This window comes from Oncorhynchus clarkii, chromosome 18 (genome assembly GCF_045791955.1).
Source record: "Oncorhynchus clarkii lewisi isolate Uvic-CL-2024 chromosome 18, UVic_Ocla_1.0, whole genome shotgun sequence".
Lineage (NCBI taxonomy): Eukaryota > Metazoa > Chordata > Actinopteri > Salmoniformes > Salmonidae > Oncorhynchus > Oncorhynchus clarkii.
The window spans coordinates 57393255-57417744 of NC_092164.1; the positions used below are offsets into that span (position 1 = coordinate 57393255).

The window sequence follows — 24490 nt, forward strand, 5'->3', positions numbered from 1 at the left end:
AGTGCTGGGTGGACAATCAAATTCTAAAAGCTTGTCATCATCATCACCACCACCACTACCATCCTCATCACCATCACCACAACCACCACCGACGCCACCATCATTATCACCACAACCACCACCGACACCACCACCACTACCATCGTCATCATCACCACAACCACCACCACTACTATAATCATCATCAGCACCACCACTACTATCATCATCACCACAACCCCAACTGACACCCTCATCATCACCACAACCACCACTGACATCATCAACACCACAACAACCACCACCGACACCATCATCATCACCACCACCACTACTATCATAATCATCACCACCACCACTACTATCATCATCACCATATCCACCACCGACACCACCACCATCATCATCATCACCACCACAACCCCCACCGACACCCTCATCATCACCACAACCACCACCGACATCATCAACACCACAACAACCACCACCGACACCATCATCATCACCACCACCACTACTATCATAATCATCACCACCACCACTACTATCATAATCACCACCACAACCACCACCGACACCATCATCATCACCACAACCACCACCACTAATATCATCATTACCACCACCATCATCATCGCCTCCAAAATCATAAGGCCGGGGATCATTCTGCACTGATATATAATCAATGGTTATAGCTAGTTTGATATTTGTTATTTTATTAGGATCCCCATTAGCTGTAGCAAAAGCTTCCTGGGGTCAACACAAAACATGAAACAATCACATAGAACAGAACATTAATTAACAACAACAGCTCAAGGACAGACCTACATACATTTTTTTAAAGGCACATGTAGCCTACATATCAATACATAAACACAAACCATCTAGGTCAAATATGGGAGAGGCGTTGTGAGGTGTTGCTTTATCTGTTTTTTTAAACCAGGTTTGCTTTTTATTCAAGTAATATGAGATGGAACGGAGTTCCATGCAATAACGTCTCTATATAAGACTGTACTCTTTATTGAATTTGTTCTGGATTTGGGAACTGTGAAAAGACCCTTGGTGGTATGTTTGGTGGGGTAATTGTGTGTGTCAGAGCTGTGTGTAAATTGACTGTGCAAACAATTTGGAATTTTCAAAACATTAATGTTTCTTATTAAAAGAAGTGATGCAGTCATTCTCTCCTCAACTCTTAGCCAAGAGAGACTGGCATGCATAGTATTTATATCAGCCCTCTGATTACAATGAATAGCAAGACATGCCACTCTGTTCTGGGTCAGCTGCAGCTTAACTAGGTCTTTCCTTGCAGCACTGGACCCCACGACGATAATCAAGATTAGACAAAACCAGAGCCTTCTGAACTTGCTTTTTGGTGTGGTGTTAAAAAAGCAGAGCATGTCTTTATTACAGACAGACTTCTCCCCATCTTTACAACCATTGAATCTACAGTGCCTCAAAAACTGAAAAATTGGGCGTGCAAAATTATTCAGCCCCCTTAAGTTAATACTTTGTAGCGCCACCTTTTACTGCGATTACAGCTGTAAGTCGCTTGGGGTATGTCTCTATCAGTTTTGCACATCGAGAGACTGAAATTTTTTCCCATTCCTCCTTGCAAAACAGCTCGAGCTCAGTGAGGTTGGATGGAGAGCATTTGTGAACAGCAGTTTTCAGTTCTTTCCAGAGATTCTCGATTGGATTCAGCTCTGGACTTTGACTTGGCCATTCTAACACCTGGATATGTTTATTTTTTAACCATTCCATTGTAGATTTTGCTTTATGTTTTGGATCATTGTCTTGTTGGAAGACAAATCTCCGTCCCAGTCTCAGGTCTTTTGCAGACTCCATCAGGTTTTCTTCCAGAATGGTCCTGTATTTGGCTCCATCGATCTTCCCATCAATTTTAACCATCTTCCCTGTCCCTGCTGAAGAAAAGCAGGCCCAAACCATGATGCTGCCACCACCATGTTTGACAGTGGGGATGGTGTGTTCAGCTGTGTTGCTTTTACGCCAAACATAACGTTTTGCATTGTTGCCAAAAAGTTCAATTTTGGTTTCATCTGACCAGAGCACCTTCTTCCACATGTTTGGTGTGTCTCCCAGGTGGCTTGTGGCAAACTTTAAACAACACTTTTTATGGATATCTTTAAGAAATGGCTTTCTTCTTGCCACTCTTCCATAAAGGCCAGATTTGTGCAATATACGACTGATTGTTGTCCTATGGACAGAGTCTCCCACCTCAGCTGTAGATCTCTGCAGTTCATCCAGAGTGATCATGGGCCTCTTGGCTGCATCTCTGATCAGTCTTCTCCTTGTATGAGCTGAAAGTTTAGAGGGACGGCCAGGTCTTGGTAGATTTGCAGTGGTCTGATACTCCTTCCATTTCAATATTATCGCTTGCACAGTGCTCCTTGGGATGTTTAAAGCTTGGGAAATCTTTTTGTATCCAAATCCGGCTTTAAACTTCTTCACAACAGTATCTCGGACCTGCCTGGTGTGTTCCTTGTTCTTCATGATGCTCTCTGCGCTTTTAACGGACCTCTGAGACTATCACAGTGCAGGTGCATTTATACGGACACTTGATTACACACAGGTGGATTGTATTTATCATCATTAGTCATTTAGGTCAACATTGGATCATTCAGAGATCCTCACTGAACTTCTGGAGAGAGTTTGCTGCACTGAAAGTAAAGGGGCTGAATAATTTTGCACGCCCAATTTTTCAGTTTTTGATTTGTTAAAAAAGTTTGAAATATCCAATAAATGTCGTTCCACTTCATGATTGTGTCCCACTTGTTGTTGATTCTTCACAAAAAAATACAGTTTTATATCTTTATGTTTGAAGCCTGAAATGTGGCAAAAGGTCGCAAAGTTCAAGGGGGCCGAATACTTTCGCAAGGCACTGTATATGTTTTGACCATGACAGTTTACAATCTAAGGTAACGCCAAGTAATTTAGTCTCCTCAACTTGTTCAACAGCCACACCACACCATTAGTTCACATCAACCGAAATAAAAGTGAGAGGCAAGTTTCAACAGGGCAATTCACCGTGACCCTGATCATGTTAGCGGCTCCTTCTACTCCCTGACTGTCATATCCCAATTCACAACCTGCCTCTGAATTCCATCATGGCGGACGTCAGATGCCATGGAAGCCGTAGTGATGTCATGCGAAAGGCCTATCTCTGCTGTGTCATGGCAGCTGCCTGGGCCTGGCTGGCTGGCCAGCATCTAGTTACACTGCAGGCTGAAATAGACCATATGTGTTCCAAATGGCAGCCTGTTCCCTATGCAGTGCACTACTTTGGTCAGGGCCCAATGGGACACAGCCCATGCTGCCTCCATGCTAGGTTAGGGGAGGAGAGGGTAGGGAGGCTTGGCAGCCAGCATCCAGGTCTCTTGGCATCTTTTATTGATTAGAAAGCCTCTGAATGATTCATTTGCTTTCCCAGAGGACTCCATTCTCTAACTCTCTGCTTCCAGACAGGTTTGTTTGAGTGTGAGGTCAATGCTTGTCCCATGTCATCGACGGCCCGGCTAAAATGGTGGAGAGGCCTTGGGTGACAGTGTTAGACAATGAAGAGCAGCAACACACCAGGCAGCGGACACCCGGCGGACATTTTGTGTGTAATCCCATAAGGCTCCTGACTACCTACTGGCCGCTCTGTGGTCACTCGCACGCACAACCACCCACACAGTGAAACGTACTCAGCTATCTAAACCAACTAAACTAAGAACATTGTCCCAGAAAGGTTTTACAACCATATTAACAGCTCTGGTTATGCTTTATGTTTATGTTTGCACAAAAAAACAGCAAGTCTGTTTATAGGTGTTTAATAGACATCAACAGCTTTGGCAGCTTCATACCTAATTTGCTCTGCAGACTATTAATGGTCTCAGGCCTCCATACTAAGGCCCACAAAAAGACACCCAACCTGAAGACAACATCAATTTAACATCAATTTGACATCAACTTAACATCAATTCAACATCAATTCAACATCCATCTTAAAAAAAAACAACAGTATTCTTTTTAAATATAGAACCTTTTATTTCAATTTAGAGTAAATAGTGTTGAAATTCTGAAATACGGTTTTACTACCAACAGGACCTTTGCATTTAAATATAGTAAATAACACTGTACATGCCTTAATCCAGTGACAATAAAAAGCTTCCTTAAAATTGTTTTTTTTGTCATTTATTTTTCATATTTTCCCTTGTAAGAAATAGTTCAAGTATAAAAATTCCCAACAGTGTAAAATAGCTCATCTGATGTATATTAAAAGCAATAGAAGCACAACTATCCGAACCATGACAATAACTATACATTCTAATGTATAAAGCAGCAATTAGCTCATTTTTGTCAGGATTTTGTTTGTCTTTTCCAACCGTTCTAAACACAAAAGAGACAGAGTAACAGTCTGCAGGCAAATAGGCCTGCATTTAAATAAGGTTTCATAGAAAAGGCATTCAACTAACCGATATTTATTCTAAGATTTCAAAAGGCAAAAAGTATAATTGTACAGTGCACATACAGAATTGTATCTTGTATAAATCCTACATTAACATTTTTGGTTGAGTATGTTAATAATAATTATAATATAAACTAAATCTACCCAATAACTTATATACCTTGAGATGAATACATAATAAAATTAATACAGTACCACCACTAATTCTCTGTCCTTAGAGCGCATAGAACATAGTCCAATCTCAAAATAAATATCTTAAATAGTAGATCTCCTTTCTTACTCTCTTAAATAGTAGATCTCCTTTCTTACTCTCTTAAATAGTAGATCTCCTTTCTTACTCTCTTAAATAGTAGATCTCCTTTCTTACTCTCTTAAATAGCAATACAAATGTAAGGCACACTAAGAACCCATAGATTCATATGTCAAGCGCCTGCAGCCCCCCCCCCCCTTCTCTACATCCCCCATCACCACCCCAGGGTACAGGGCCAGGGGGTTGGTGAGGCTGTGAGGAGTGGGTACAGGGCCAGGGGATTGGTGAGGCTGTGAGGAGTGGGTACAGGGCCGGGGGATTGGTGAGGCTGTGAGGAGTGGGTACAGGGCCAGAGGATTGGTGAGGCTGTGAGGAGTGGGTACAGGGTCAGGGGGTTGGTGAGGCTGTGAGGAGTGGGTACAGGGCCAGGGGATTGGTGAGGCTGTGAGGAGTGGGTACAGGGCCAGGGGGTTGGTGAGGCTGTGAGGAGTGGGTACAGGGCCAGGGTACAGGGCCGGGGGATTGTTGAGGCTGTGAGGAGTGGGTACAGGGCCAGGGGATTGGTGAGGCTGTGAGGAGTGGGTACAGGGCCAGGGGATTGGTGAGGCTGTGAGGAGTGGGTACAGGGTCAGGGGGTTGGTGAGGCTGTGAGGAGTGGGTACAGGGCCAGGGGATTGGTGAGGCTGTGAGGAGTGGGTACAGGGCCAGGGGGTTGGTGAGGCTGTGAGGAGTGGGTACAGGGCCAGGGTACAGGGCCAGGGGATTGGTGAGGCTGTGAGGAGTGGGTACAGGGCCAGGGGGTTGGTGAGGCTGTGAGGAGTGGGTACAGGGCCAGGGTACAGGGCCAGGGGATTGGTGAGGCTGTGAGGAGTGGGTACAGGGCCGGGGGATTGGTGAGGCTGTGAGGAGTGGGTACAGGGCCAGGGGATTGGTGAGGCTGTGAGGAGTGGGTACAGGGTCAGGGGGTTGGTGAGGCTGTGAGGAGTGGGTACAGGGCCAGGGGATTGGTGAGGCTGTGAGGAGTGGGTACAGGGCCAGGGGGTTGGTGAGGGTTAGCATAGGAGGGAAGTGTGTGTGTACCTGACACCAGCCCAGCCGGTCGGCTCTAGGACAGAGGACAGAGGATAGAGGACAGAGGTGGAAGTGCTGACGGGGCCAGGCAGGCAGGACAGAGAAGAGACAGTTCCCAAATGGGCCCCGGGATTAAAATGTGACAGCTCAACAAATGAGGACAAGTGATGCGTTATTTCCAGAGTGATCCGTCTGTGTGGCGCTGGGCGAACTGTGCCAGCCCCCTCCCCAGCTGCTCCCTCTCTCTCTCCCTCTCCCTCCCTCTCTCTTTCTCTCTGACTAGATCCCATTGCACAGAGGCAGAGAGCACGACTGGTCCCATTGACCTTTACCACTATGTACGCAACTGTGTATGCGTGTGTGTGTGTGCGTGTGTTTGCATGCAGCCATGTGTTTGAGACTAACTGATTTGGTGCTTCTCATTGTCTGAAAACATGCTTTTCTTTCTCTCTCTGCGAGTTGCCTTCATATTGTTTGTGATGCCCTTTGAAGAGTTGATGGCATTTTCGGTTATTCCTGCAGTTTTTTTGTCTCCTGGTAAATTGTTTGCTTTGCATAGGTCAAGAGGTCAAGATACAGAGTCAAAAAAGGGACATTCAGCATCAGGAAGTTAAAAAGGTAGTTCTTAACGTGTGACACGAGCTACAAATCTTCTCCACAGTTATTTCAACTACTCCCTGACATGCAGAGGTTGTCTTTACTAACACACTGGAAACTGATACATTTCCCTGATTATCAGACAATTTACTTCAATGCACTTGAAAAGACAGAAGGACAAGAGCCCTCAAAATGTGATAGTAAATATAGGTTGCAAGGGCACTTCGGGACACGTCTAAGTGTCCCATAAAGAGAACGCTCTCTCTCTCCTATGTTAATGACAGCAATGGAACATAAAGTCATGTTTTACACCAAGCTACAACCACTGTGATTAGTTGTTGCATTTCTCCTCTAGAAATAAATACTCTACTACAATTATAATGATAGTAATAATTATATTAATAACAACAATAATAATCATAAGGATAAATCCACCTTCCTTACTTAGTTTTGTGAATTTATAAAGTTTTTGGTTTAAACACAGCAAGTTGGAAAGCTACTGTATGGAGTTCCCACCTCACCATCATCATCATCATCTTCACCCTCTTACCGACACGGCCCCTCTCTCTTCCTCTTCATCGTCCTCTCCTCTTCACAGCCAATCAGCCGAGGCCGGCCGCGGGCCTCCCATCCCATTGTGTCCAATGGCTGCAGTGGCTGCTATTGCATGCGGTCTGCTTGCAGCTGCTGAGGCTGGTACTGACCGAAGGCTGCGGCCGCAGCGACGGCTGAACCCGGTGCGGCCGTAGCCAGGGGCTGCTGAACATAGCCATAACTGGCTGCGGTTAGGTACCCGGCCGCCGCAGGGGAGGCGGCGTAGGGATACTGCTCGTAGGCTGCGGCGGCAGCAGCGCTAGCCGCGGCGGCGGAGTACTGTGCGTAGGCTGCTCCGGTGTAGTCGATGTACGGGGAGGAGGCGGTGGAGGCAGAGGCGGCACTGGGCTGCATGCCGTGAGGGATGACCATGGTGCTTGGCTGCATGAAGGCCTGAGGGTACACATAGTGAGCAGGGATCCTGCAGGACAGAGACAGACAGGGAGTTAGAGGTAGAGATCCCAGACCTGGCCTTACACAGCCACCGACAGACAGCAACAACCCCCCAGCCTGACAGCAGAACCAACCACAGCCAACCCAACCACACTGCGGCCAAGAGCCCCCCAATACATCAAAACACCAGTCAGCAACACAACGGAGACACCTGCTAGTAGCTAATAGAGATATAGGGTTGCCAAAATAGAGATATCTCTGTGGAAAAATGGTGAGGTGTTCAAAGCTCAGAGGGGTTGTGTTCTCTGATAAGGGATATAAAGACATTTTGGGTTTTCAATGACCTTGCCTGCCACATGTTGTAAGAGATTTAGGCAAAGGAAGTGTTTGGTAGCATTGACGCCATCTTGGAGAGACAATCCATGTACACTAAGCTTAGCTGACTTTACAGGATTGAGTTTGGTCGATGGAGAGAGAAGAGAACATGATTTGTCATGTCGATTTGACCCTGGTGCCATTCCTATTTAGGAGGGGATAGAGTAAGGGAGGGCGGGAGAGGGGAGGGGAGGATAGGGTAAAGGGGGAGGGAGGGGATGGGGTAAAGAGGGAGGGAGGGAGGGAGGGGGGAGGGGAGGATAGGGTAAAGGGGGAGGGAGGGAGGGAGGGAGGGAGGGAGGGAGGGAGGGAGGGAGGGAGGGAGGGAGGGAGGGAGGGAGGGAGGGAGGGAGGGAGGGAGGGAGGGAGGGATATGGTAAAGAGGAAGGGAGGTCTATGAGATGAGGGGGGCATTGTGAAAATGTCACTGTCATTTTGACAGCTGGACAGCTTTCAAAAAGTACACTGCTGGCTGTTTCCACTTCTGTGCTGAGACAAAGAGCCCCGGGCGGGGTGCTAGGCTAGCTGCACTCAGGGGGACCTTTTGATTAAATAAGCAATCAGGAACAATGAGCACATTCTGCCTTTCATGACATATCCTGACCGTGAGGCTCGGCTCCCTAGGCTCTCTCTCGCGCTATCAGCTAGCATGATGATGGGAAAGTTATATTATTGTTTTGGTGGAGGAAACTCAAGTTGTTGACCTGGATGGGGAAATCAAGAATCAAATTCCTCAAAATACTAGACAAAACTAAACTGGAGTCAAGTTCATGATTCATGATTCAAAGGAATGAGTAACAATCAGTGTTATGACATCATGAGTGACACAATCACTTTATAATTGGCTTATCACCATGTAATCAATTGTGAATGTTGGATTTAGATGAGTTCTGGTCTGGTGTGGATTTTTGACAGTCTGGAATGCTGTGCATGATGTGATGATGTCATCAACAGCTCATTAAAATCTTTTGAGAAACAACCTAATATTTGATTGGACCTAAAATATACTGACATCAATTAAGCCAATAAGAAACAAGATGGCTAGATGAAGCTTTTTTTTTTACTGTCATTCAGTTTGAAATCTGGATCGAAGGAGGAGAAAAGAGAAATGAAAGACAAGATCTATCGTGGCAACCCTATTGTCAGGACTCCATTACCCAACCAATCACATCTCAAAACACTAGCCCCAAAGAGGAAGCAGGAAAAAACAACAGCAAGTCTACAAACACAGGCGTCAAAAAAAAGAAATGTCAACACAGTCCACATGGATCACCAACACACCACAACCACAACCACTCACTGAAAGAAACAAAAAGGAAATAAACTAAACGGGGTCAGAGGTTAGAGGCGCTCCTATGACATCACATCCTTGGCAGATGCCTCGGCCTGGCCTGCTAGCACGCTTCTGTCTCAGCACAGTGTTACAGTCACAACACAGGCTGGAGTCACACACACACACGTGCACACACACACACACCACACACACACACACACACACACCACACACACACACACACACACACACACACACACACACACACACACACACACACACACACACACACATACACACACACACACAGGCTGGATGACACAAAACAACACAACAAACACACACACAGTGGATGTACACATACCACAACAAACTCACACAACACGAGACACAAGGGCGATTACAAAGAAAAACTCTCACACACAAACAAGCACGCAAAGGATGGTGACACAACAAAATATAAAATGCGGTATCCACCGCAAGACAACACAAACACCCAGACTGCCTTACCCATTCTAAACCGCAGAGAGAAGAATTTAAACACATTCAGACACTTTGGTAAATTCCTCAACTAACACCCTTGGCCTCCGTAGTTAAGTAGATATTGTTGTGCCCCCCCATTAACAGCTATATTAAGACATGGGATGCATTCCCATAGGGTTCGTGTTAAAAGTAGTGCACTATATAGGGAATAGAGTGCTACCCAGTCATGTTCTCCCGTGGGGTCAAACAGGTATTTCATAATGCTATTTTCGACACTATTATATTTCACAGTATGGAGAAAACTTACACAAAAATAAGCTCTTTCACACCACATATGAAACATGTTATAGGCTATCAAATCAAAAAGGCATATTTTGACCAATGTGTTGCACATTGTGTAGATAATCCTCTAAGAAAACCAATGGTGCAAACCTCATGTCTCTTACACAATCCGTTCAAACGTTAGAGGTTTTACCCTTGTGGGATGGCCAAAATGATGTTGAGTAAATCAATGGAGGCCAGAGATACTAAGTGGTAACAAATAAGGAAGATGTTTTCGCCTTAGCTAGGCTGGATGCTGTGCAAGAATGAAGGCTACCTGACAGGCTCACTTTCCCGTTGAACTCAACCCCTCCTGTCTCAGCCTCCAGTATTTATGCTGCAATAGTTTATGTGTCGGGGGGCTAGGGTCAGTCTGTTATATCTGGAGTATTTCTCATGTCTTATCCAGTGTCCTGTGTGAATTTAAGAATGCTCCCTCTAATTCTCTCTCTCTTCTCTCGGAGGACCTGAGCCCAAGAACCATGCCAGGACTACCTGGCCTGATGACTCCTTGCTGTCCCCAGTTCACCTGGTCGTGCTGCTGCTCCAGTTTCAACTGTTCTGCCTGCGACTATGGAACCCTGACCTGTTCACCGGACCTGTTCACCGGGCGTGCTACCTGTCCCAGACCTGCTGTTTTTGACTCTCTTTCTACCCCACCTGCTGTCTAACTAAATGATCGGCTATGAAAAGCCAACTGACATTTACTCCTGAGGTGCTGAACTGTTGCACCGTCTACAACCACTGTGATTATTATTATCTGACCCTGCTGGTCATCTATGAACGTTTGAACATCTTGGCCATGTTCTGTTATAATCTCCAACCAGCCAGAAGAGGACTGGCCACCCCTCATAGCCTGGTTCCTCTCTAGGTTTCTTCCTAGGTTCCTGCCTTTCTAGGGAGTTTTTCCTAGCCACCGTGCTTCTACACCTGCATTGCTTGCTGTTTGGGGTTTTAGGCTGGGTTTCTGGATTAGAACTTTATGACATCGGCTGATGTGAAAAGGGCTTTATAAATCAAATTTGATTGAATTTGATTGATTATCGAATCGGCAGGGCATTAAACAATATAGAGGTAAGATAGATATTGATTTTGAGATATTACGTAGTATTTTAATCTTTTAGTATAAACTTCTCATATTAATGCGAAATTGCTGTTATTTTTCGATTATTTCTCACAAAAACAAGCGTATCTCTGTGAAATGTTAACGGAGCACTGAGATTACCGCAAGCTTTTTATTTTCAGAGACTTTTAAATTTAATTTAGCTCGTGTTATGCTAATTCTGCTTTTTGCAACCCACGGAAACAACTTTGCAGACATGCCACAACATGTTAAATCCTATGAAATGTTAGATAAAGACTGAACGATTCAGAGCATGAATAATCATATTTGTCTGGGTAAAATGTATTTTATAACATAATGGGTGAAATTTCATCACCAAAGCAGGTTTTCACCCACTCTGTGCAGAAAGGGTGGACACCCTCCCTACATGTTATGCAGAGCTACAACACACACTCAGGTGTTCTGTAGTAGCACATTCGCAATTGTAGAGAATGAGCATTCAACAGCATTCAACTTGTATGTTTCAATGGTGGTGAAACATGCTGGTGTTGGATATAAAGCTTGCATCCCAAATGGCACGATATTCCCATTAAAGTGCACTACTTTTGACCGGGGCCCAACAGTAGTGTAATATATAGGGAATATGGTGCAATTTGGGCACATACAAAGTTTGAAGAAGACACAGACGCTAAAATGGCCCATGCTCGTAAGCCTAAATTGGACTGTTAGAAGTGATCATTCTGCCCAAGAGAGAATCATCCCTGTTTGTTTTTTAGAAATATATCATAGTCCAGTATAGGCAAGGTACAAACAAGTATGTTTCCATAAGTAGTCATGTAACTGCAGGAAGCCTTTCCTTTAATGTGGATCTGGTCTCAGACATGCTCTTTGTTGCCTGGCCTCATTTATGATTGACAGGAGAGACTGGAGGCTGGGCCCCAGCTATTTTCTGCTTGCCTATCATCCTACATACATCTTACTGTGGAATGTTCCCATCCCTAGACGTAATCTGGGATTAAATCCCACCCTACCTTTATTCACTTTCTCTTTCTATCTATCCCATCCTCTCTCTCTCCCTCCATCGTTCCTACTATTTATCTCTCCCATTCAACATTAGACGACCACAACCTGTTTCTCCATCTCCAACAGCATAAACCTCTTCTATGTTGGCAAATGCTGTGTCACCTAACACTCAAACACACACACACAAAATAATTTTTGTATCACTGTTGATCATGGGAAGCACTGTCTACCCTCTGACTCCCATTAAAATGACCTATTTTCCCTATGTTTACAAGTGAGGTAAAAAAAATACTAAGGTTACTATGTTTCTCAATGCTCTATGTAAATATATTATCTTCCTGTGTTTGGACCGTTGCAGTCCTGCCGATCAGTGGTTGGTAAAGTTCAGGCTAAATAAAGGTCTGTTACCATCACATGCCATGTGGGGGGGGGGGGGGGGGTGGTACACACCTGTTGTTCTCTGCCCCATTAAAACCGTTCTGCTATCTGAGGAGCCAGGCCTTAACTAAATGTGAGAAGTGTAGAGGGGTAGCATGGTGCTATAATAACAACTATGGACCGGGTTGGTGCTGTTACATGCTATAGTGTGGTGATAGCCAAGGAGCTGGTTGCTGCCCTCTCACAGCTGTTTCTATGGCTGTGTCCCATATGGCACCCAATTCTCTTCATAGTGCACTATGTTTCATTAGGGCACTGGTCAAAAGTAGTGCTCTATATAGGGAAAATGGTAGCATTGGGACATACCCTATGTCTCTGGCCTTGGGCTATAATGTATAGAAGTGGTTGACCTACCACAGCTGTATCTATGTATGCCTGTGGCCCTTCAAACCTCCCCGGGGCCTCTAGCCAGCATCTGTTGGGCTGTTTTTAAAGAGCGGACGATTTTGACATGACAGAGAGAGCCCTAGCCCCCTGCTCCCCAGCGCACACTTCATACGACTGCGCCGTCAGCACTCCAGCCTTTGTGTGGCACAATGGAGAAGCTTGTTTTCCTTAACGCTGCAGCCCATGTGACGAAAGCTTTTTCAGAGGCTGTGGCATCCAGACATTTGTTTGTGTCACAGTAGAGACTGTGGGGCACTGCTGTACCACTGCACTGGACTACACACAACAGGACACACACATACTTACACAAACATCAACTAAACTAGTAAAAATATATCCTTCAGTGTGGAGATACAGAGCCTTCGGAACGACTTCAGACCCCTTGACTTTTTCCACATTTTGTTACGTTACAGCATCATTCTAAAATGGATTAAATATGTTTTTTTCTCAGCAATCTACACACAATACCCCATAACGACATCACAATACCCCATAATGACATCACAATACCCCATAATGACAACACAATACCCCATAATGACATCACAATACCCCATAACGACATCACAATACCCCATAATGACATCACAATACCCCATAACGACATCACAATACCCCATAATGACATCACAATACCCCATAACGACATCACAATACCCCATAATGACATCACAATACCCCATAATGACAAAGCAAAAACAGGTTTTTAGAAATGTTTGCAAACACATTAAAAATAAAAACAGAAACACCTTATTTACATAACTATTCAGACCCTTTGCTATGAGACTCGAAATTGAGCTCAGGTGCATCCTGTTCCCATTGATCATCCTTGAGATGTTTCTACAACTTGATTGGAGTCCACTTGTGGAAAATTCAATTGATTGGACATGATTTGGAAAGGCACACACCTGTCTATATAAGGTCCCACAGTTGACAGTGCATGTCAGAGCAAAAACCAAGCCATGAGGTCGAAGGAATTGTCCATATAGCTGAGACAGGATTGTGTCGAGGCACAGATCTGGGAAAGGGTACCAAAAAATGTCTGCAACTTTGAAGGTCCCCAAGAACACAGTGGCCTCCATCATTCTTAAATTGAAAACTGAACAATTGGGGGAGAAGGGCCTTGGTCAGGGAGGTGACCAAGAACCTGATGGTCACTTTGACAGAGCTCTAGAGTTCCTCTGTGGAGATGGGAGAACCTTCCAGAAAGACAACCATCTCTGCAGCATTCCACCAATCAGGCCTTTATGGTAGAGTGGCCAGACGGAAGCCACTCCTCGGTAAAATGCAAATGACGGCCCACTTGGAGTTTGCCAAAAGGCACCTAAAGACTCTCAGACCATGAGAAAAAAGATTCTCTGGTCTGATGAAACCAAGTTTGAACTCTTTGGCCTGAATGACAAGCATCACATCTGGAAGAAACCTGCCACATTCCCTACAGTGAAGCATGGTGGTGGCAGCATCATGCTGTGGGGATGTTTTCAGTGGTAGGGACTTGGAGACTAGTCAGGATCGAGGCAAAGATTAACAGAGCAAAGTACAGATGAATGATGAAAACCTGCTCGAGAGCGCTCAGGACCTCAGACTGGGGCGAAGGTTCACCTTCCAACAGGACAATGACCCCAAGCACACAGCCAAGACAACGCAGGAGTGGCTTCAGGACAAGTCTCTGAATGTCCTTGAGTGGCCCAGCCAGAACCGAGACTTGAACCCGATCGAAACATCTCTGGAGAGACCTGAAAATAGCTGTGCAGCAACGCTCCCCATATAACCTGACAGAGCTTGAGAGGATCTGCAGAGAAGAATGGGAGAAACTCCCAAAATACAGGTGTGCCAAGCTTGTAACATGTTACCCAAGAAGACTTGAGGCTGGAATCTCTGCCAAAGGTACTTCAACTGAGTAAAGGGTCTGAATACATATGTAAATGTGATATTATTATTATTTTGTATGTATATATATAAATTGTCTATATTGCAGTATATATTGCAATATACATTTTGAAAAAAAATTGTAAAAAGCTGTTTTTGCTTTGTCATTATGGGGTATTGTGTGTAGATTGATGAGGAAATGTAATCAATTTTATAATAAGGCTGTAACCTAACAAAATGTGGGAAAAGTCAAGGGGTATGAATACTTTCCGAAGGCACTGTATATGTACTCATCCCATGTGCCTTGGTAGTCATTTTTCCAAAGATTACTTTCCTGTGAACAGACATCATTATCTCTGAATGAGACACAGCAGCTCTCCTGAGAGTCGTAAGGGCCTGAAGTATACCATATAGGGATAGATAGATGGAGGGAGAGAGAAATAATGAGAGAGTGAGAGAGGGATAGAGAGAGAGTGCGAGAGAGAATATGAGAATGAGAAAGACAGAGAGCGAGAGAGAGAGAGAGAGAGAGAGAGAGTGAATATGAGAATGAGAGAGTGAATATGAGAATGAGAAAGACAGAGAGCGAGAGAGAGAGAGAGAGAGAAAGAGAGAGAGAGAGAGAGATAGAGAGAATATGAGAATGAGAGAGAGAGAGAGAGAGAGAGAGAGAGAGAGAGAGAATATGAGAATGAGAGAGAGAGTGAATATGAGAATGAGAGAGAGAGAAAGAGAGAGAGAGAGAGAGAGAGAAAGGGAGAGAGAGAGAGAGTGAATATGAGAATGAGAATGAGAGAGAGAGAGAGAGAGAGAGAGAGAGAGAGAGAGAGAGAGAGAGAGATATGAGAATGAGAGAGAGAGAGAGAGAGAAAGAGAGAGAGAGAGAGTGAATATGAGAATGAGAGAGAGAGAGAGAATATGAGAATGAGAGAGAGAGAGAGTGAATACGAGAATGAGAAAGACAGAGCGAGAGAGAGAGAGAGAGAGAGAGAGAGAGTGAATACGAGAATGAGAGAGAAAGAGAGAGAGAGTGAATATGAGAATGAGAGAGAGAGAGAGAAAGAGAGAAAAGAGAGAGAGAGAATACAAGAATGAGAGAGTGAATACGAGAATGAGAGAGAAAGACAGAGAGACAGAGAGGGTGAGTTTGAGAGTTTAGGTGTTAATGCTAGAATTATTAAAAAAGACACATGCAAGCAATGAGTTGATGGGTTTTGGTGGGGTCAGTTTGGAGTAGGGGTGAGTGGTGGGAAGTATTTTTTTTTTTAAATCACACTGCAAATCATCACTCACTCCAACAAGACATCCAAAAACATATAACGAACATCCTGTTACCAAAGAAAAGGTCAACCACAAGCTACAGCACGAAAGCATCAAATCAAATAAAGAAATGTAAAAAAAACGTTTAAAACTTGACTCTCCCTGCTGAAGTCCACATTCTTCCAGAAAAATGGAAAATAACACCCCCAAAAATCTTAAATTCATGTTTTTTTCATTAAATAGAAAACACACGGTTTAGCTATCAACACCACTTCATAACAGTAAAACAGCACACAAAGCTCTAATTGCTATTCAAAATAACAAATTTAAACTCAAAACCAAAATTTAAAATCAACATACATGCATCTATAATCACCATTTGAGCTTGTTTGTGTGTGTTTGAGATTACAGGTAATTCCCCTGGTCTGATCTGTGACATGCTCACAGCACTAATCCTGAAACCACCAGTTATCTTAACCCATATCGAGCCTGTCGGACCAGAGAGATAGATAACATTGAGTCATTGAGGCTGTAACTTTCCATCAGTTGTATTCAACAAATAACACACACACACACACATGCACACACACACACTCATACTGTGAACGCACACTTTCTCTTTCACTCACACAAACCTTAAATGTACATTTTGGTCAACTGTAGTCAGTGATAAAAAGAAAGAGGATTTGTGAAATGTTTTGTTTCAACATAATTATCATGCAAGTATGGAGAAAAATCAGAGTAAGCACAAAACAATAAAATAAACAGATTATATAAACATACATGTCATTGTATGAACATGTCTAACAACGCTAGACTTTAGCCAAATGAGGAACATTGGGTCTTTAGATGTTGTGTAGTTAGTTACACCAGTGAGGTTTCATATACAGTAGCTCAATGATGATGAGGTCATTTGTAATGTATTCTCATCAACACCCAACCATCCCCTCAACACAAAGATGCTGCAGTACTTACCCATAAGGCCTTTGGATAAAGGCAGGATGAATTTGTGGAACACCAAAGGTGAAACCTGGATGGAGATGTGGAATGGTCAAAATGAATTGATGATCGTATTCATGTCATTGAGTGTGTCCCAAATGGCACCCTATTGCCCATTTTAGTACGCTACATTTTAGTGCACTACTTTTGATCAGGACAAATAGAACTGCACTATATAGAGAAAAAGGGGTGCCATTTGGGACGCAGATATGCAGAACATTCTAGACACAAGTTATTTGAATAACACCCTGAATCATGAATTGAATGAACACATTAATTGTCCATATTTATGCGACAGACGGATTAAAATAAACATTTAGCTCATTGTGATGGTATTCTGAACCAGACATGATGCATGTTCTTTAGGACACACCCTCAATGTCCTCAGAACATTAAGATACTGGACAGGTGGCTGATAAAGTACTGTGTGTGTGTGGGCGGGGGCGGGGGGGGGGGTATTTTTTACCTGGCTGCATCACCCGTGGCTTGGCCCCCAGGTACGCCAGGTTGACGTTGGCTTTCCTGCCGTCGATGATGGGGTTCGGATCCTTACAGGCCCTGTCTGCAGCCGAGCGGTCAGCCATCGTCACCTGTATGGACACACAGAGAGGGAGAGTGCATAGGGAAGAAGCAGGTTAAGGTGGTGAAGAAGAAGTGTGAGGGGGATGGTTAAAGTATGATCAAAACTATCAGTATTCACCAATGATCATATTCATTAGCAAAGGGGAAAACATTTGAGAAAATATGGACATTACATTTCGGCCCAACTGTCACTCAATATTTATAAAATATAGGTAACCGTCATTCTTTATAGTAAGTTGAGATCTTAGGCCCTGCTGAGTTATTTCTTTGTTTTCCAGAAGAGATACTGGATAGAAGACTTCTGTATCCACAGATATTTATTTACTCTATATAATTTAACCTCTTGATGTCAGTACATAGTTTTTCACTGTACTTGGCTGAGGACAAGCTTACTTTATTAAGATTGTAACTGCTTCTGAGCTGATGACTATAAGAATGCTATTTGAGAGTAATTACTCTATGTAAGAGCTTTTGGGGCTGCGGTAGGTCTTTCTCAAATAAGTTGACCCAGAAACCCAAGGAAAACTTTTCAACTCAGATACTACAGGATCATTTTTTACATAAATGTGTTTCAAACTAAATGGCATCAAAGGGGGGGGGGACCATGGTCCTAAAACAGTTGTATAGTATAGCCTATCGTTCTCTCATCAATGCTCTTATCGTTGACATAATGATGACGTCATGCACATCGTCTTCCCAAGAGTCATATTCTGAACATACCAGGGCGCAACAAGTTGTAATGTAGCCTATCGGTTATCTTCAATGATAGAACGCTCCAAACTGAAAACACAGGCCTACTTATGAACAATAAAACACTTACACTTTTCAATGTCTATTAAATATTATGAAATTCCCTAGCCTAACCAACACCCACTTTAACGATGACATGTGATTTGCTGCCATTTGAAAGATTGCAGGCATTTGACAGACAGTGCAAGTGTCGTAAAGTTATGACAAATAAATACTATATTGATACTTACAAATCCATACCCCCTGGATTTGCCGGTCTGTCGATCGGTAATCACGACAGCTTCTTCAATTTCTCCGAACACTTCAAAATATTTCCTGAGACTGGAATCCGTGGTGTGATACGGAAGACCCCCGACAAAAATCTTCGTGTAGGTCGTGTCCTTCTGCGTGGTGTGCATCTTCACCAATATTTTAGTGCAAAATAGTAGAATACAAACAATTAAAAATATAGTGCAATGTTTCCTTATCACCTAGTTACGTTATTTTTAAGTATTTCTATAAAAATTAACAATATGAGATTTACAACTGGAGAGGCTTCAGAGAAATAACACAAAACTCAACAAAAATCAAGATTCGAGGTAGATTATCTTTCAACACTTAAATGAGATATGGAGCGGATTGTCCAAGAGATCATCAGGTGTTTTCAACTCTTCTCCGTAACTGTCTTGACTAACTAAATATGTTTCGGACCCATTCCTAAAAGCGCTGCCCATAACTCCACCCCGTTCCAAGCACAAGGGCGGTACAGCGCGTGCATTGCTGCCCGCCCACATGCTCCGCTACACGCTCCAGCAAACAGCTGGGAAGCGCGCAGAATGAAAAAGATCCATTCCTGCAATGTGATGAGGAAGAATAGGCTATATTACCACATATTTAACCAACATGACGGTTATGGTCATCATGTTTTTCTTCATAACCCTAAAATGACCTAGTCTTACACCAACTGTATAGCTCAGAGGGAGGATGGTTGGGTACATTTTTGGCATTAACCCACAGTCTCACAGACAATACCCAATTATACTCCATAAAGGTATGACTTAAAAATGAACATATTGGTTCTCTCCCTGTCCCAAGGGATACCTTCCAGCAGGTGGTCGGCCGAGCCGGCCCATTATGCCCGGAGAGGATCAGTGGCCAGCCCAGGGACGCATGTGTTTAAGTGGCAGCAGCAGTGCAGCGTGACCAATGAAGACAGGTGTAATCTCTGGGCCCCAAAATGCCAATTAGATTGAGTTTCTTTATAGAATAATGCAGTACCGCCGTGTTTAGTTTTGTTTGGGACTATCAAACACGGGACACTGCTATACCAAGACCATTAGCCTATGTAGGCATATAGGACAATGGGTCGGGACAGCAATTTACAGTTTTCCGGTCCCTTGATGTCTCATATGAGGATACTGATGACTGAACTATGGTAAAACGCGTTTAGGAGTGAATACAACCGAGTGTTGATGGATCTTAGGCTGTTTATGATAACCTTTATATGTGACTTTCATGGAAGATCTGTGCGTGCGTAAAGACGCGGCCGAAGCAATTGCGCACGCTTTGCATTGTCCATTCAAGATCATATATTCAGAAAAAAGGTTTAATGCTTAAGCGTGTGGTTATAAATCATACGAAAATTTGACATTGTATATTTTAGTACCGGAGTGCCTTGAGGTCAGATGAAAGTCCACTTGTGGGTCTTGAAGGGCTTGTAAATACAACATAGACTAACGATAGGCCTAATGATAATGACAAGGATAATAAGACGTAAACTGGTGATTTTTATCTCGGTCGGAAATCATGGAGCAGACTTCTGTATTTCAATCAGTTTTTCATGACTGAATATATACAATTATGAGCCTCTCCTGCTTTCCACAACAACTGGTCTAAGACGGATAGTTGTTATTTCCTGTAATTTATACGGAGACATCTGATACGGAATTCTGTCTAAATCATTTATATGGTTCCACCTTCATGGACTAAGTCAGCCATGGAGACACGCGGCCTACATAGGCCCTAATACCGGTATGTGTCCGGTTGCTTGTACTGTAATATGATAAGTTGCCAAATGTGATGTGACTGGCCAGCTGTCATTTTGTTCTCGGACTTGTCACCTCCTCCACTACCTGAACGTAATAGCGTGAATTGCCAATGAACTCTCCAGTCCCAAAAATACCATAGCCATCTCCTTGGTCACTATCGCGGGCACCAACCTGATAGAGCGACTTTGCGTTGTCTCTGTGTGGATCACTCACTATTTTATTAATTTATGCCCACACGCCCTTTACAGCCCGGAGCGGAGCCGCGGTAGGGTCAGTTTCGGGTTTCAGCGGCCACACAATGGAGACGCTATCTGTTGAGTCCCCTTTTTGTCTCCGTTCTGTGCAGCATGCTGACTGATCAGAATCCCCTTACATGTTGACTAAGAAAACGTACAGGGTCTCTGGTAAATCCTCATCAATAGGTTGTCCTTAATCCCTTATGTGCATATCTCTGTGTTTATAGGCCTATATCATAAACCTAGGCTATACGTTTGGGAGTGTGCCAAATAGACCCAGAAAAATGTAATACATAAGCCTACATACACAGAGTGTACAAAACATTAGAAACACCTTCCTAATATTGAGTTGCACCCCCTTGTGCCCTCAGAAGAGCATCAGTTTGTTGGGGCATGGACTCTGTCGAAAGCATTCAACAGGAATTTTGGCCCATGTTGACTCCAACGCTTCCCACGGCTGGATATCCTTTGGGTGGTGGACCATTCTTGAACACACGGAAAACTGTTGAGTGTGAAAAACTCAGCAGCGTTGCAGTTCTTGACACACCCAAACCAGTGCGCCTGGCACCTACTACCATACCCCATTCAAAAGGCACTTAAATACTTTGTCTTGCCCATTCACCCGCTACATGGCACACACACACAATCTGTCTCTCAGTTGACTCGAGGCTTAAAAATCCTTCATTAACCTGTGTCCTCCCCTTTATCTAATTTAACAGGTGACATCAATAAGGGATTATCGTGTTTACCTGGATTCACCTGGTCAGTCTGTCATTGAAAGAGTAGGTGTTCCTAATGTTTTGTACACTCAGTGTAGATACAGGTTCTATTATGAATGATGGATGTAGGAGTGTATGTAGCTTAAACTGAAAAAATATATAAACGCAACATGCAACAATTTCAAAGATTTGTGAGTTACAGTTAATACGGAAATCAGTCAATAAAATACATTCATTAGGTCCTAATCTATGGATTTTACAACTGGAAATCCCTTAACAGATACCTTAAAAAAGGTAAAGGGTAGGGGTGTGGATGAGAAAACCAGTCAGTATCTGGTGTGACAACTATTTGCCTCATGCAGTGTGACACATCTCCTTCGCATAGAGTTGATCAGGCTGTTGACTGTGGAATGTTGCCCAACTCCTCTTCAATAGCTGTGCAAAATTGCTCGATATTGGCAGGAACTGGAACACTCTATCGTACATATCGATCCAGAGCATCCCAAATATTCTCAATGGATTACTTGTCTGATGAGTATGCAGGCCATGGAAGAACTGGGACATTTTCAGCTTCCAGGAATTGTTTACAGATCCGTGCGACATGAAACATGAGGTGATGGCGGCAGATGAATGGCACGACAACGGGCCTCAGGATCTCATCACAGTATCTCTGTGTGTTCAAATTGCCATTGATAAAAATGCAATTGTGTTCGTTGTCAGTAGTTTACTCCTGCCCATACCATAACCCCACCACCACCATGGGGCACTCTTCACAACGTTGACATCAGCAAAGCGCTTGCCCACACAACGTCATACACACACAGTACAGTTTGAACAGATTAATTTGTGAAGAGCACACTTCTCCAGTGTGCCAGTGGCCATCGAAGGTGAGCATTTGCCCACTGAAGTCAGTTAGGAAGTCGAACTGCAGCCAGGCCAAGAACCTGGTGAGGATGACGAGCACACAGATGAACTTCCCTGAGATGATTTGTGACAGTTAATGCAGAAATTCTTTGGTTATGCAAACCCACACCCACAGTTTCATCAGCTGCCCGGGCGGCTGGTCTCAAACAATCCCGCAGGTTAAGAAGCCGGTCGGTCCTGGGCTGCCGTTGTTACAAGTGGTCTGCAGTTGTGTGGCTGGTTGTAAGTACTGCCAAATTATCTAAAACGGCATTGGAAAGCAGTTTATGGTAGAGAAATTAACATGAAATTATCTGGGAACAGCTCTGGTGGCTCCCTCAAAACTCGAGACATCTGTAGCATTGTGTTGTGTGACAAAACTGCACATTTAAGAGTGGACTTCAAAATCATGCTGTTTAATCAGCTTCTTGATATGCCACATCTGTCAGGTGGATGGATTATCTTGGCAAAGGAGAAATGCTCACTAACAGGGATGTAAACACATTTATGCACATTTGAGAGAAATATGCTTTCTTTGCGTATGGAACATTTCTGGGATCTTTTATTTCAACTCATGAAACATGGGACCAGCACTTTACATGTTGTGTTTACATTTTTCTTCAGTATAAATAACATTTGGGAATTCCATTACAAATTGTATTCAGCATTCTACTTAAAGTGCAGCATCATGATGGGCAACCCACTTGATTAAGCGCTATGGGGATGGTCATTGGTCATGTTTGGAAAATTGAAAAGTAACATTAGAAAACTGTTAAATACTTAACCTGCTGTGCAGGGTTGGGTAGGTTACTTTCTAAATGTAAGCTGTTACATTACACAAAATTGTAATCAGTAATGTAACTTTTGGATTACCCAAACTCATTAAAGTAATCTGATTACTTTCCCCTTAAGAGGCATTGGAAGAAGAGAAAAAAGAACCATCAAACAAATTTAATGTTACCATAGTTGTCTCTGACTTCTGGTCAAACTCGCTCAGGTGGAACAAACTTCAACTTTAGTCTTTTTTCAATGCTGAATTGAATGTCATTGAGAAAACAGAAAGTTGTCCAAATGTATTATTTCGCAAACATCCTTTCTAAATTGAAAAGTGATTCAAGAAGTAATAATTTACTTAATCAAATGTATCCTTAATGATTACAATATTTTTTGCTGGTAACGTAACTGATTACAGTAGGCTGGGTTTCACAAAAGCATCGTAGCATTAAGATCATCTTTCGTCAATTTAGTTTCAATGGAATTAAGATGATCTTAACGCGGCAGGGAGCCTCGTTGGGCCAGTAACCGAAAGGTTGCTTGATCAAATCCCCAAGCTGACAAGGTAAAAATCTGTCGTTCTGCCCCCGAACAAGGCAGTTAACCCACTGTTCTTAGGCTGTCAGTGTAAATAAGAATTTGTTCTTAACAGACTTGCCTAGTTAAATAAAAATTGAATTAACACAAATTATTTTTCACCTGTTGAAAAACACAGCACACCTGTCAAGTATATAAACCCCAAAGGTCATGGGTCATTTGAGAATAGCTGAATTCTACACACAGTCAAACCACGGTTGTCCTCAATCAAACACACCTATTTCGCTCTCTCTTTCGGTCTCTCTCATATATACAGTCTTAGAGAGAGCAAGAAAGAGGGGGGGGGGGACTTGAAATTCAAACTGACACACAACATATTACAACATTTTTATTTACATAAGAACAGATACAATTTAAACATTGAATATGACTGACTGCCTGATGCATTGTACCACCACACCTTACATGCCAATTTACAGTGACTGTCTCATAATGAGCATTAAAAGTAATGACTCCGACTTTTTAGACACTATACTGGAAACACCAATACACTCTTACATACACTGCCGGTCAAAAGTTTTAGAGCACCTACTCATTCAAGGGTTTTTCTTTATTTTTACTATTTTCTACATTGTAGAATAGTGAAAACATTAAAACTATTATATAACACATACGGAATAATTTAGTAACCAAGAAAGTGTTAAACAAATCAAAAAATAATTTAATATTCGAGATTCTTCAAATAGCCACCCTTTGCCTTGACTCTTGGCATTCTCTCAACCGCTTCATGAGGTAGTCACCTGGAATGCATTTCAGTTAACAGGTGTGCCTTGTTAAAAGTTAATTTGTGGAATTTCCTTTTCCTTCCTTTCCTTCTTAAGCATTTGAGCCAAGATATCCCAATTTGGTAAAAATACCAAGTCCATATTATGGCAAGAACAGCTCAAATAAGCAAAGACAAATTACAGTCCATCATCACTTTAAAACCTCTTTGGGCTAGGTAGGACGCTAGCATCACACCTCGACAACATCCGATGAAATTGCAGAGCGCGAAATTCAAAATACAAAAATCGTAATACTAAACATTCATGAAAATACAAGTGTCTTGCATTGTTTAAA

The 24490-nt window shown here is 43.1% G+C and overlaps 1 protein-coding gene across 1 annotated transcript; it reads right to left on the reverse strand.

The window, feature by feature from the left end:
* Positions 1-3793: 3793 nt before the first annotated feature.
* Positions 3794-18830, reverse strand: LOC139373764 (RNA binding motif protein 24a). The gene is made up of 4 exons (XM_071114731.1): positions 18406-18830; positions 17310-17433; positions 16820-16874; positions 3794-7380 (listed from the first exon to the last, which is right to left on the reverse strand). Exons 1-4 carry the CDS (start codon positions 18571-18573, stop codon positions 7026-7028), a joined length of 702 nt encoding a protein of 233 aa, XP_070970832.1. The 5' UTR covers positions 18574-18830; the 3' UTR covers positions 3794-7025.
* Positions 18831-24490: the final 5660 nt, after the last annotated feature.

Excerpts from the sequence above, each read along its gene's own strand:
- LOC139373764 (XM_071114731.1), bottom strand. The coding sequence starts at position 18,573 with ATGCACACCACGCAGAAGGACACGACCTACACGAAGATTTTTGTCGGG. Across the intron at positions 17,434-18,405 it reads AATCCAGGGGGTATGGATTT|GTGACGATGGCTGACCGCTC; the intron begins GTAAGTATCAAT and ends GTGTCCATACAG. Across the intron at positions 16,875-17,309 it reads GCCACGGGTGATGCAGCCAG|GTTTCACCTTTGGTGTTCCA; the intron begins GTAAAAAATACC and ends ATCTCCATCCAG.